The 15,958-nt window shown below is 33.8% G+C and overlaps 1 protein-coding gene across 1 annotated transcript in view; it reads left to right on the forward strand.

The window, feature by feature from the left end:
• Positions 1 to 15,958, forward strand: part of EPHA6 (EPH receptor A6) — an 833,709-nt gene that overhangs the window by 723,231 nt on the left and 94,520 nt on the right. The window contains exon 14 of the mRNA XM_035015180.1: positions 8,616 to 8,825. Coding sequence (XP_034871071.1) covers positions 8,616 to 8,825 — 210 coding nt within the window. The remainder of the gene's footprint in view (positions 1 to 8,615; positions 8,826 to 15,958) is intronic.

Here is a 15,958-nt window from a genome sequence, read left to right on the forward strand (position 1 = left end):
GTCTACTTGAAGAAGAGCCAAGGTCTCCCAGCTACAGTCTCATTTGAGCTCCCAGTCAATGGCCAGCCCAAACTTGACAGACTTATGAATGAGCCATCTTGGAAACCGGATCCAGGCCCAGCTGAGCTACCCCAGTTGATGACTCCTGAACAGACATGAACCATCAGAGCCAACCCCTAACCATCTTGCACGTTTGTGACCCAAATAGGTGATTGTTATTGTTTTAAGTTGCTCAGGTTGGGGGTTAATTTGTAATGCAGCAAGAGATAACTGGGACACTTCATAAATGTTGGATTGATTATATTGAGCTAAATAAAAGACTTACCTTAACCCCAAAAGATTTCAAGGAAAACATTTGTATTGGCTTTAAGGCCCATTTGTGTTTTGACAAATTTTGGACTTCCCCGAACTTGGATATGGATGTTTATCTGAAAATGGTTCTTCTTTTGGCAAACAAAAGTTTCATCTGCTGGCAAAAAATTAAATCCTTTCTGACAACTCAATAGCCTATATTGAGTCTGTGAAAAAAGGGATCAAGAAATGATTTTAACAAGCATTTTCTACACATTTTCTTTCATTAACAATATTAACTGTTAAACATTTCAAGAAAATATATTGTGGAAAGTGACTTTTGCTATATTTAATCAATTTTTGCTGAGGAAGTGAAAATGCTATTTCAAACACAAATGGCTCTCTCACAGCATTTTATTTTCTCACAAGGAAAAAACACAATTCTTGTCAAATGGAAGCATTGTTTCCTTGGCCTGCCTTTTCCCTTTGTGCTTTCTAGAATTCTAATTTGACTCCCCCATACAATGGAAATACATAATCTAGAAATTGAGAAGTCACTGGATTACTCAGACTTGTGAAATATCTGGGATAAAATTCCATCTTTTTCCTCCTTTAAAAAAAAAAGGCTCTAAATTTCATCAGCAACACTACACTCAAATAGTCACTCGGATGAGTGAATATTCAGCCTACTAGCGGTCATAAGCAAAAAACCAAACTGGTCAGAATTACCAGGAATAGCTTTAAACCAGACTAATGAGAGTCAGAATACTGATTGAAAACCTGTTTTCACTAGAGTTTGGTCATTTCCTTTTTATCCCCCTGATCTGGTAAGAGCACTGAAAATCTACTATGCTGCTTACTTCTGCTGGTAACAGAAGTGGTGGGGTAGATAATCATACTCTTACTCTATTTGTCTTAGCAAATTATTTTCAATAACAATGCTTTGTGTATTAATGTGTATTTATTATAGTTAAAAAAGAAAACTACATGCCAATGTCACTGATAAGCATAGATGCAAAAATCTTCAACAAAATATTAGCCAGCTGAATTCAACACTGCATTGAAAGGATCATACAGTGTGATCAGGTGGGATGCAAGAATGATTCAACAAAATGAAGGATACAAATCATATGATCATCTCAATAGATGCAGAAAAAACATTTGACAAAATTCAGTACCCATTTATGATAAAAACTCTCCACAAAGTGCATATAGAAGGGAACATACCTTAACATTATAAAGGCCATATGTGAGAAACCCACAGCAGACATCATACATAATGGTAAAAAACTAAAACCTTTTCTCTAATATCAAAAACAAGACAAAGATGTCCATTCTTGCCACTCTTACTCAATGTAGCATCCTAGCTAGAGCATTTGGTCAAGAAAAAGAAATAAAAGGCACCTAAATCAGAAAAGAAGAAGTAAAACTTTCTCTATTTGCACATAACATGATATTATATATAGAAAGCTCTAAAGATTCCACCAACAACCTGTTAGAAATAAATAAATTCAGTAAAGTTGCAGGATACAAAATCAATATACAAAAATCAGTTGCGGGCGCCTGGGTGGCTCAGTCGTTAAGCGTCTGCCTTCAGCTCAGGTCATGACCCCAGGGTCCTGGGATCGAGTCCCGCATCAGGCTCCCTGCTCAGCGGGAAGCCTGCTTCTCCCTCTCCCACTCCCCCTGCTTGTGATCCCTCTCTCGCTGTGTCTCTCTCTGTCAAATAAATAAATAAAATCTTTAAAAAAAAAAAAATCAGTTGCATTTCTATACACTAACAACAAACTGTCAGAAAGAGAAATGAAGGAAACAATCCCATTTACAATTTTATTGAAGAGGAATAAAACACTTAGGAATAAATTTACCCAAAGAGGTGAAAGATCTGTACACTGAAAACTATAAAACACTGATAAAAGAAATTGAAAATGACACAAATAATGGAAAACTTTCTCTACTCATAGGTTGGAAGAAGTAAAATCATTAAAATGTCCATGCTATCCAAAGCAATCTACTACAGATTCAGTGCAATCCCTATCAAAATTCCAATAGTATTTTTCACAAAATTAGAACAAATAATCCTAAAATTTGTATGAAACCATTAAAGACCCCAAATAGCCAAAGTAATCTTGAAAAAAAGAACAAAGCTGGAAGCATAACATTTCCTAATTTCAAACTATATTATGAAGCTATAGTAATCAAAACAGTGTGGTACTGGCATAAAAACAGATACATAGATCAATGGAATAGAATTGAGAGCACAGAAATAATCCCCTGGGTGTATGGTCAATTAACTTATGACAAAAAGAGCCAAGAATATACAATGGTAAATGATAGTCTCTTCAATAAATGGTGCCAGAAAAACTGGACAGCCACATTCAAAAGAATAAAACTGAACCCCTATCTTATACCATACACAAAAGTTAACTCAAAATGGATTAAAGACTTGAACATAAGACCTGAAACCATAAAATTCCTAGAAGAAAACAGAGGGTAAACTCCTTGACTTTGGTCTTGGTGATGATTTTTTGGATTGACACCAAAAGCAAAGACAACAAAAGTAAAAATAAACAAATGGGACTACATCAAACTTAAAAGCTTCTGCACAGCAAAGGAAACCATCAACAAAATGAAAAGGTAATCTATGGAATGGGAGAAAGCATTTATCAATTGTACATTCAACAAGGGGTTAATATCTGAAGTATACAAGGAACTCATAAAACTCAGTAGTAAAAAGAAAAAAAAAATTTAAGTGGGCAAAGGACCCAAATAGACATTTTTTCAAAGAAGATATACAAATGGCTCAACAGGTAGATGAAAAGATGGTTAACATCACCCTAATCATCAAGGAAATGCAAATCAATGAGATATCACCTCACACCTGTGAGGATGGCTTTTATCAAGAAGACAAGAATAAAAACATTGGCAAGGATGTGAAGAAAGAGGAATCCTTGTACACTGTTGGCAAGAATATAAACTGGTGCAGCAAATATGAAAAACAGTATGGAGGGTCCTCAAGAAATTAGAACTAGAACTATCGTATGATCCAGCAATCCCACTTTTAGTATATATCCAAAGGAAATTAAACCATTATCTCAAAGAGATATCTGTACTTCCAAGTTCATTGCAGCATTATTCATAACAGCCAAGATATGGAAATAACCTAAGTGTCTGTCAATGGATGAGTGAATTAAGAAAACCTGGAAAATATATAATGGGATATTAATCAGCCTTTAAATAAAAGGAAGTCCTGCCATTTACCACAACAAAGATAAACCTGGAGGACATTATGCTAAGCAAAATAAGTCAGACAGAGAAAGACAGATATTGCACGGTATCACTTATACATGGAAGGCAAAAAAGTGAACTCATAGAAACAGTACAAAAGTGGCTGCCAAAAGTGAGGGGAAGCAGGAGAAACAGAGGGGTTTGTAAAAGGATGCAAACATGCTGTTATAAGTTGAATAAGTGGTGACTATCATTGATAACACTGCATTGTAGAATTGATAATTGCTAAAAGAGTAGAACTTAAATGTCCTTACCTAAAAAGGGGGGTGGGGGGATATATATAACAAAATATATATATTGCATATAGCCAAAAAGTGGAAGTAACTCTAATGTTTATCAACTGATAGATGTATAAGTAAAATGAATAAATATTATACATCAGTAAAAATAATATAAAATACTGAATGAAATTTGACACATCATATTAAGTGAAAGAAGACAGTCACAAAAGAACATATACTTTATGGTTATCTTTAAATGAAATAACCAAAATAGGCAAAACTATAGAAAGTTAATTAGTAGTTGCCTAGGGCTGGTAGGGGAAGTTGGGGGAATGGAGAATGACTGCCAATGAGTATAAAGTTTCTTCTGGGAATGATGAAAAAGTTTTAAAGGTGACTTATGGCTATAATGGTTATATATATGGCTATATGGTTACACTAACTCTGTGAATACACTAAGAATGATAAATTTGTGTAGTTTAAAAGTGTAAATTGTATGGTATATTAATCATACCTTAATAAACCTGTTAATAACTTGGAACAAAATATTAACAAATTAACCAATTTATGAAAAAAACTTTCAGTAAACTCGAAATAGAAGGGAAGTTCTTAAACTTGATAAAGACTATATATACAAAAAGCCTGCAGCTATTATACTTAATGATGAGAAACTTAAAGGTGTCTCACCAAGATCAGGAACAAGGCAAAGATGTCACTTTCACTACTCCTTTTCACTATCATACTGGAAGTACTAGCTAATGCAATAAGACAAGAAAGAGGGAGAAAGTATACAGATTAGGAAGGAAAAAATAAAACTGTCCTTATTCACAGATAACATGGTATCCATGTAGAAAATCTGAAAGAATTGACCAAAACAATTAGACTAATAAGCAATTATATCAAGGTTGCCAAATACAAGGTTAATATACAAAAGTCAATAGCTTTCCCACATATTAGCAATGAACAAGTGGAATTTGAAATTAAAAACACAATACCATTTATATTAGCACCCCCCAAAATGAAATACTTAGGTATAAATCTAACAAAATATGTACAAGATCTATATGAGGAAAACCTAAACTTTAATAAACAAAATCAAGAACTAAATAAAAGCAGATATATTCCATGTTCATAATTAAGGAAACTCAATATTATTAAAATGTCAGTTCTGTCCAACTTGATATATATTTTCAATGTAATCCCAATCAAAATTCCAGTAAGTTATTTTGTGGATATCGACAAAATGATTCTAAAGTTTACATGTAGAGGCAAAAGACGTATAATGGCCAACACAGTATTGAAAAAGAACAGAGCTGGAGAACTGATACTACCCGACTTCAAGACGTAAACAGGAATCAAGACAGTGTGCTAAGGGTGAAAGAATAGACAAACAGGTCAGTGGAACAGAATAGAAAGTCTGTAATAAATGTAGTCAACTAATCTTTGACAAAAGAGCAAAGGCAATACCATAGAGCAAAAATTGTCTTTTCAGCAAATGGTGTTGGGACAACTGGATATCCACATGCAAAAATTAAAAACAAAAAACAAAAAACTAGACACAGAACATTACACCCCTCACAAAAATTAAGTCAAAATGGATCACAGACCTAAATGTAAAACACAAAATTATAAAACTCCTGAAGATAATATAGGAGAAAAACTTAGATGACATTGGATATGGCAAAGATTTTTTAGATACAACTACAAAGATACAATCCAAGAAAAAAAACCTGATAGGCTGGACTTCATTAAAATTTAAGACTTCTGCTCTGCAAAAGACAATGTTGAGAAAATGAGAAGACAAGCCACAGACTGGGAGAAAATGTTTGCAAAAGACACATCTGATAAAGGACTTACCTAAAATATACAAAGAACTCTTACAATTCAACAATAAGAAAACAAGCCAATTTAAAAATGGGCCAAAGACCTTAAAAGGCACTCCACAAAAAATATATGGATGGAAAATTAGCACATGAAAGGGTGCTTCATACTATATGTCATCAGGAAAATGCAAATTGAAGTAATGAGACACCACCTATTAGAATGGCCAAAATTAGTAACACTAAATGGTGGCAAGGATGTGAAGCAACAGGAACTCTCCTTCATTGCTGGTAGGAACGCGAAATGGTACAGCCACTTTGGAAGATAATTTGGGGGTTTCTTACAAAACTAAACATACCAGCTATTGCCCTCCCTGGTACTTAACAAAAGGAGTTGAGAACATATATCCACATAAAAGCCTGCAGCTATAAACATGCTATAAACATTTATAATTATTTATTTATAATTGCCAAAACATGGAAGCAACCAAGATGTCTTTCAGTGGGTGAATGGATAAATAAAACTGTTGTGCACGCAAAGGAATTTTATTCAGCACTAAAAGGAATGGAGCCATCAAGCCATGAAAAAACATGGAGGAAACTTAAATGCATATTATGAAGTGAAAGAAACTGAAAAGGCTACCTACTGTGGGATTCCACTATATAACATTCTGGTAAAGGCAAAACTATGAAGAAACTAAAAAGATCATTGGTAGCCAAGGTTTGGGGAGCTGGGGATGAATAGGTGAAGCACAGAGGATTTTTAAGACAGTGAAAATACTCTGTGTGGTATAAAATGGGTTTATTCAATAGAAATTTGTCCAAACCCATAGCATGTAGAATACCAAGAATATAGTTCCCTGGTGAGGGAATGATAATGGGGGAGGCTATGCATGTGTGGGAGCAGAGGATATATGGGAAATCTCTATATTTTCTTCTTAATTTTGCTATGAACCTAAAAGTGCTCTAAAAAAGTAATCTTAAAAAAAAAAAGAAAGAACTTGGTGCTTTGTGTCACTCTCAGAATAGATAGGAAATTAAATTTCAACCTGGAATTAAATAATGATTTCCTTTTATGATGTAGGAGTTTATGTTGCTCAATTGATTTTTCAGGAAAGTGAGAGGAGAATTTTCTGACTCATATTAAAATTACATGAACTACATGTAATTGTAGTACAACAAGGTTTTATTAAATAATAACTATTATTAAAATAAGTCAGGGGCTGTGCTTTGTGTTTTGTATGTGATATTCACTGCATCTCTGAGTTAGATTATTCTATTCTCATTGTACAGATAAGAAAACTGAGGCATTCCTTAGTTTTCAGATGGTCCATTAACATTTCCTACCATGCAGAAATTCTGCATTGATGAGAACTGTGATACCAGGCAACTTCATTTCTAATAGGTAAAAGAGCCACCTCTTTAAATTTAGTGTAATCCTTTCTAGGCCAAAAGAATTTATGTTTTGAATTCTACTGAAAGGCTTTGAGAGTCCTAATAGAGGAGAGGTAGGTAGGGTACATGATAGAAGAGGCAGATTTCATCTCATAGTGCCCTGTCTAGGAAGATGGATTGGAAACATAAAGAGCTAATAACGCCAAAGATTTTCTTTGCTAGGTTATCTTTTATACATTAATTATACAGAAGAGCCTGCTTAAATGGGTACTCTTGCTATAGAATGTTTCTTTTAAGAGAGGGTTCTTTTCCTTACTCTGCACTTCAGTTGGGAGATATTATCAGAGAGTTATCAGGGAGATAAGTTGATATAAAGACAAAGTTTATTTCATTTGTAGTAGAAGCTTCTTCATTTAACTGACCAGTGAATCATCGTTGTATAGGATACTGCGTCACTGCGATACAGTCAGATCACCCCCGTATTTAACCCATGCTATAGTTTTAAATCAGCTATCCATGAAAACTGCTGTAACTTTGCAAATTTTAAGATAACTCTTATTTATGCATCTACCACACTGTATAAGGTAATATAGCTCAATAGTCTTTTGCTAGATATTCATTTTAATAACATTCATAAATAAATGTTACCTCGTGTATAAAACCAACTCGAGAATCTTTCATGTTTCTCTATAACTCCTTTGGAGACAGCTATCCCCAAATAACTATGTAGAGCAATATGCATTATTTTTCAAACTTAAAATATTTTTATTTTATTTTTCTCTAATTTTTAGGTACAGTTTGTCTGGTCTTATTGGTGCACACATCTTGCATGGATGACAACTGAATTTTTTCCTTTAAAAAATGTTATTTTTAAATCAAGATGAGAAGAATAAGCAATCAAGGGATTGAGCTGCGTACCAGTGCCGTGCCTGGCTTGTTATTCATATGATTTCATTTAATCTTTCCAACTGGGAGCTAAAATAGTCCTGTTTTCAGTCAGTTGCCAACAACTTCCTTTCTATTTGCTCTAAATATAATGAAAGAATGGGAAAATCTAGTTATTTTCTGTTTTGCGTGTATTTTTTTCTCTCTTTCTTATAGCTTCCCTAAACTTGTTTCTTGTTTATGCAAACAAGTCCTCTTTTTCCTGAGTAATTGTTTTTCACCTTTCAAGTTATTACACAGCTTTTATCCAGTCCTAGCTTTTGCTGTCCTTCTGTCCACGTGCACAGCTGGTGCATCAGTCACAATTATGGAAAGTGAATTCTGTTCTCTTGGTAGTCATTGCTGCTACCTGATTTGACGCAGGTCCCTCTTGTTACTTAAAGTTTTTGAAATCAGTCTTTCTGGAAGTTCATTTGGTTGGTTCTCTTCTATCCTTTGTTTGTTCTCCTTCATCACTTCCAGCTAGATTTTCCTTTCCTTTCAATGTCAAACAAATTCTTACATTTCATGGTCAGCAAATTTGATGCTTGTATTCATTGGATCCAGTAAAATAAATTCCAAGGTTTTCCTTAATGCTACACACACACGTACATGCCCGCACGCACACATGCTACATTAAAATAAATCAATGTAAACCATTGTGATTCTCTTTCAGAAACATGATGGCCATTTCACTGTCATCCAGTTGGTCGGTATGCTCCGAGGCATTGCGTCAGGAATGAAGTATCTTTCTGATATGGGTTACGTTCATCGTGATCTAGCAGCTAGGAATATATTGGTCAACAGCAACTTAGTATGCAAAGTTTCTGATTTTGGTCTCTCCCGGGTGCTGGAAGATGATCCAGAAGCTGCTTATACAACAACTGTAAGTTTACATGTCCTTTTCCAATATAGATTGTTTACTTGTATTGTTTTTAATATTATAAGAATAATTCTGTTTTTGTTTTCCTAATTTTCTGCTCACACTTGTCATTTTCCAAATTTAACATCATCATTTAGTTGAGAAGTATTTGCTTTATCTGAGTGCCTGGTCAAAAAAACAAAACAACAACAAAAACCTTCATATATTTGACTGTTTTCTTTCTTCCATTGTACTGGGACTTTCATATCATGCTTGAGGTCCAAGTCTTGATTGACCTCACAACAAATCTGCCTTTGCCTGAGGTATTCTTGATGTTTAATAATTATCTCTTTTAAATGGAGTTCTGTATAGGCCAATGGTGAGTCAATTAAGTCAGTGCTAGTGAGAACCAATGGTTATGAAATGACTTTTCTTTTTTTCCTCACAGCAAATGTTATGGAATGACCTGATCATACTTGCAAATAAACAAGATAGGTTTCTCTGGAGATATATAAGTACACTCTAAACTTTTTTTCTGAATGACACTTGGGGAGAATGTGAGCAGGAATAAAAGGCTAAAACTTTAGAACCACACTATCATCTGTAGATTATAGATCTAAATTTAACTCATGAATAGTTTAAGCATTTCTGAATTCCCCAAAACCAGTTCATTCCATTGACCTTTTTGGTTATTGTTTCAAGGATTTCAGTCTCAGAGTCTTTCTTCAGCTATCTGAAAGCTAATAATTTGTAAAACTACACAATATTCTGTTATTTTTCCAACAAAACCTTCACCATTGACTCATTTGACAGTCACCTTCAATGAAAAGTAAATCAGTAAAATTATTCAAGAGGAGAGGTTTTTATCCTCTCCTCTTTCTCTAACCTTACACATTATTGTAGAAGAGGCAAATCCATTATTTAGTTCCCTTTTATTTCATTTTCTATTAGATTGTTTTGAAACTTCACTGTATTCAATTACTCCAAAAGAGGTGCAAGTTTAATATTATGAATGAAACATATTATGCCCTTACTATATTTGCACTGAGGAAATGCTCTATATTACTTTATTGATGATATTTTCACTAATTTTTTCCAACAAAGAAATATAGTGCTAAGGAAAATCTTAATCTCTGAGAGCCTGACATATAAGGTAGCAGTATCTATTGATCTTTTAATTTGACCAAAAACCTTCATAAAAATAAAAGTCTATCATGCCTGAAAATAGTATATATATATATATAATAATAGGAAAAGCAGTATTTCCAACTCCACAATAAGATATCATCTCACACTTGTCAGAATGGCTAAAATCAGAAACGCAAGAAACAACAGGTGTTGGAGAAGATGTAGAGAAAAAGAAACCCTTGTCCACTGTTGGTGGGAATGCAAATTGGTGTAGCCACTTAAAAATAGAAATACCACATGATCCAGTAATTCCACTACTGGGTATTTAACCAAAGAATATGAAAACACTAATTCGAAAAGATATATGCACCCTTGTTTTTATTGTAGCCTTAATTAAAATAACCAAGAAGTAACTCAAGTGTCCAATGGTAGATGAATGGATAAAAAAGGTGTGGTATAAACATACAATGAAATATTACTCAGCCATAAAAAATAATGAAATCTTGCCATTTGCAACAACTTGCAATATTCTTCAAAATTTGGGTTACCCTGCCAGTTTGGGTTTTTTTTTAAAGATTTTATTTATTTATTTGACAGAGACAGAGATAGCGAGAGCAGGAACACAAGCAGTGGGAGTGGGAGAGGGAGAAGCAGGCTTCCCCTCGAGGGGGGAGCCCGATGTGGGACTCGATCCCAGGACCCCGGGATCATGACCTGAGCCGAAGGCAGACGCTTAACAACTGAGCCACCCAGGCACCCGCCAGTTTTATTAGTATCTTAAATTTATTTATGAGCTTCCCATTTTAAAAAGCAGTTAAAATATTATTTAATAGGAATTTCAAGTATATCATCTACACAAAGAGTGTAGTAGTTATTTCCTATTTTATGCTTTATTTCATATTATTTTGTTCTTTTAGTAGACCATATTTGTTGGAATTTTTATAAATATTATATTGCATATAATTTATATAATAATTTTAAACACTATTCTCCAAGGTTGGAAATAATATGCATAATAGAAAAATCTTATCTACATTGTCTGTAACTTGAAAAGTTGCTTCAAGTTATACATTTATAAAAAGAAAAAAGAAAAGAAAAGAAGGCCTTGAAAAAAATGAAAAAAAAATTATACATTTGCGTTCATCTGATGATGAGTGATGCTAAGCATCTTTTCATGTGTCTGTTGGCCATTTGTCTTCTTTGGAAAAATGTCTGTTCATGTCTTCTGCCCATTATTTGGTTTTTTTTGGTGTTGAGTCATTTAGTTCTTTACATTTTGGAAATTAACCCCTTATCAGATATGTCATTTGCAAATATCTTCTCCCATTCAGTAAGTTGTCTTTTTGTTTGCTGATTATTTCCTTTACTGTGCAAAAGCTTTTTATTTTGATATAGTTCAGATAGTTTAATTTTACTTTTGTTTCCCTTGCCTTGGGAGACATATTTAGAAAAATGTTGCTACTGCCAATGCCAAAGAATTATTAGCTGTGATCTCTTCTAGGATTTTTATGGTTTCAGGTCTCACATTTAAGTCTTTCATCCATTTTGAGTTTATTTTGTGTAAGGTATAAGAAAGTGATCCAGTTTCACTCTTTTGCATGTAGCTGTCCAATTTTCCCAACACCACTGTTGAAGGGACTGTAATTAAGAACTTTTTAAAAAATACATCAGAAATACTTAACGGTTCAAAGGCTCCCAGGGTACAAAACATCATACTTGACTTAATAATGAATATGACCATTTAATATTTGAAATAGCAACACTCTTACCTTCAAAGAGCTATTCTTTTACAGGGTGGATTCATGCTTTCTAGCTATCCAACACATTAAATATTGACATACAGTCCTGAAAAAGAAATATGGAAGTACCAAAAAGCAGAGGCCTGGAGAAGACTTAACAAAAAGTTAAAATCTGGACCAAATATTTAAAAATTTCATTAGATAGACTGTTAGGGAATTTAGATAGAGGAAAGAGAAAAAGGAAAGATATGGAAATTTGGGGAAGTGAATGGACATGTTGATGGAAATGTGGACAGTTTGGAATGGTGGGGGAGGAACAGTGGACAACCCAGGTTTCTAAGGAATAATTGCAAAGTTAGTTGGGTGGCACTTCAAGAAATTTGAAGGTTTTCTATGGCAATTAAGAGACAGACATTGATTTATTTAAATGGGGGAATGACCAAACACATGCATGTCTTAGAAGATATTATTGACAACAGTGTGAAGGAGGGAAGGATTGAAGGACAGGAGGAATGGTTATAGGAAACCAGTTAAGGCATTATTGTTATAGACCAGAAAGACCATATGGCTTTAATTAGGACAGTGGCAATTGGAATAAAGAGGAAGGTAGAGAATTGAAATATACATATAAATATACAATTTACAAGACTCAGTAACTAATTCGATATGAATTATAAGAAGGAAGAAGGATTTAAAGATGGCACCAATATTTTTAGATTGAACAACTAGTTGAATGAGATGCTATTAATCAATTCAGAGGATCCCTGTTAGAGATGGTCTGGCTAATGGCATTAGATTACAAAGCAAAATTATAACAAAGGGTCACAGGCAGTCTGTTTCAAAGTCATCAAGATAATGGCAGATAGAGCATTGGCATTCTGTTGCAGTTGTGTGTAAAATGTTTAGGACTTTGTATAAAATGTACTTAGGCTCCAAATTCTTTTTGTATTTCCTTTAAAAGAAGGAGATGTTAGAAAACTTTACTGCCTGTGAAGGCGTACTTCAATTCAAACAAACCCTGTATAACAAAATACAGGAAAAGAATAGTCATTTATATGAAATTATTCTGTTTTATAAAACCATTTACATGAAAATAACTTTAAAGAGCAAGCTCCCTTGATACATTTTTAAAGTATAATTTTCTTTTTAAAGTGTTATCTATATATAACTTTCTTAGAACATATCTTTTATCTTAAACGATTTTGATTTTTTCTCTTACTGTGTAAATATAATTGTTACTTCCTCATTATTTATAAATGTTTTTATAATCTGCATCAGGAAGGGTTTGGAGGAAAGGGAACCTTGTGAAGGGTTTTAAAAGCAGGAAGACATCATGGATAAAGATCTGTTTGTAGTCTTTAAAAAAATAATTCTTAGAGTAAAAACACACTACATGGAAACTATCCCTTCCTAATCAAAATAGGAGCAGAATAAATACACATTTTCCAGTAAGATGACTTTGCCAATTTATTTATTTATTTTTAAAAATTTTATTTATTTATTTGACAGAGAGAGACACAGTGAGAGAGGGAACACAAGCAGGGGGAGTGGGAGAGAGAGAAGCAGGCTTTCCGCTGAGCAGGGAGCCCAATGCGGGGCTCGATCCCAGGACCCTGGGATCATGACCTGAGCCGAAGGCAGAGGCTTAACAACTGAGCCACCCAGGCTCCCCAAGAACATATTATTTACATTATAAAATACACTAAAGTAAATAGAAGAATGAGATTTATGATAAATATAAGTAGAAATTCTAGTATGTCTTCCTACAACTTACGAGTGTTTTACATGTTCTGTTTCAGATCTAAGACCTATTCATTCAGCATGTACTCAGTAGAGTTTATTATGGAGTTACCATATTTAAGGTCCATATTGGTTTCCTTGGAGAGCCAATAACGAAAAATAAAGGGATCCTTGAGAATGGATAAATGACCACACAGAGAGAGGTCCAAGAGCAACCAAATACAGTAAAACATGATAAAACCACTAGGTGTGTGGACTGCCTAAGTGGGCAATGCAGCATGAAAAGCAACACTAATAGAAGCAGATTCTTCTGGTAAGCCCTGTGCTAAAATACATCAAGCCTTTGCAAAGGGACCTTAAGAACTAGTAACAGCATGAAAACCAAGAAATGTACGTGGAGGCTAAAGACAGAAGGACAAAAATGCACAAAAGTAGGATCTAGACAAGAACTGAATTCTTGCTTTTACATGCCAATTCTACAAATAGCTTATCAGGCATTTAGTGAGGGAAGATTGGTGAATGATTATGAACTACACCTAACAATGCATACACAATTATTGATATATGGCTAACTTAATCATACAGTATTTACTGAGTTTGAATTGTTCTCATTTGATTACATGGTCTTCTGTCTGTTTATAATTTAGGTGCTGAGAAATCTCTTCCTTTTCTGAATCTTGATGCACATTCACATGGACAACCGTTTTATATCCAGTTCCAGGGGAGGGACTCTCTCTCATTTGAATATTGCTAAGCAACCTGTCTTAAACTTACCTTGAAAATGATAAGACTCTGCTCTCAATTGTGGAAATGAGGTCCTATTTACCTAAAAAGAACATTAAAAGATATATTATGGCTCACACTGATCTGTTTTAGGTATAGGTTTTATTTTAAATATCATGGCAGACACTGTATGGATTTTTTTAAATTATAATGAGTAACTCCTTTTCTTATATTTTGAAGATCAAAATAAAATGGAAGAATTATTTTATCACAGTATCTGCTAAAAACTCTAAGATTCTTTGACTCTTTCAGTTGTGTTCATTTTATGTTTGTTATCCAAGGCAAATTTTGCTTTTTTCTTTGACAGCAACAATTCCATATATGTCTTTCTTAGTGGAAATACGGAGACTCATAATTGACAACACATAATCCGCATAATTACAATTCTGTTAACATCTTAATTCTATTTACTTTGCATTCATAAGACCTCTTCCAAGCTCCAACTCTTAACTTCCCATATTTTATGTAAGATATGAGAAAAGTCAAATCTCTTATCGATCTAGAAATTCATGGTCTATACCCAACGTGGAGCTAAGTGTGGCAAATAATGGAGCAGCATGAGGGGGACTTACTGTGTATTCCAAAGTTTGGGGAAATCTAAATAGCCTTCCTCCTTTACCTAATTCAAATGCTTACAAATTGGCTTGACTTTCTGAAGTGAATTTTTAAATCTTAAGGCATGTCTAGCTTTAAGAATAAATATTGTTGATGAAGGTGAGATAAAAATCATTTTAGATCATTCACTATTCTGCCTTTAAGTGCTTTAATATGAGTAATTAAGATTTGCCTGGAGATCATGCTAAACCTGTTAATAAAACCTAGAGTTTTTACTCATTTTTGTATATTTTAAATAAAAGAGTTACTGTAAAAAGTTATGCAGTAAAAAATATTTTAAATGCTTTTACTTAAAAGCATATAATATCTGATGCACTGACTAAAAGAACTTGTATGGAGAATGTTTCTAATTTCCTAGATTTTGAAAAATAAAACTTTATCTTTAGAAATCCTACTACTCTGTCAAGTCATGGATAGTAGAGGTGACATTGTGCTAAGATATAGCATTTGGTAAAATGCATCTTATTCAAAGTCTACTCTAGATGAACTAGGGCCAGCCTAAAGAATGATTTTTACTTCAGTTGTTCTCCAGATCTAGCCAAGCTAAAAATGGAGGGGGTATGACTGCTTCAGGCACAAAGGCAGACCCTTAGGTAGATGATTGTGAAGCCTACTAGCCCCCCAAAAAGTGACATATAAGGACAGTCTCCTGCACAGAATTCACTGAAAAATTAAAGTAAAGGAAATGGCAATTTCTTCTAGGCAAATGTAAATTCAGTAGCCTGAGTATAAAGGAAAAAAGTAAGAAAAATAGCAATGTTATCAGAATGCTGTAACATGAAGATTTAAATAACTTTTTTTTTTTCAATAAAAAGATGACAAACGAATAAACCTTGGAAGAATGAAAAATGATAAAATCCTGGTGAGAAGAACCAAATTCATCACTAAGAAAGGAATTATGCCATTTGGGAAAAACAACTAAATGACTCTTGACAAAAAAAGTAGTTCTCACTTGGCAGACACTATGATAGCAGTCAATCAAAATCAGTCTAATACCGAGACCATTACAATTAGCTGAAGAGGAAGAAATCGATATGCCAATATTACGTTTCCTAATTTCAAAGGAGAAAACGTGCCCTTGAGCCAGCAAGTGTTTGTGACGGACTAACTCATGAGAAGAAAACCTTTCAGTTTTTTTTTTTTTTTTAAAGA

This window comes from Mirounga leonina, unplaced genomic scaffold (assembly GCF_011800145.1).
Source record: "Mirounga leonina isolate KUSES-001 unplaced genomic scaffold, KU_Mleo_1.0 Mir_169, whole genome shotgun sequence".
Classification (NCBI taxonomy): domain Eukaryota; kingdom Metazoa; phylum Chordata; class Mammalia; order Carnivora; family Phocidae; genus Mirounga; species Mirounga leonina.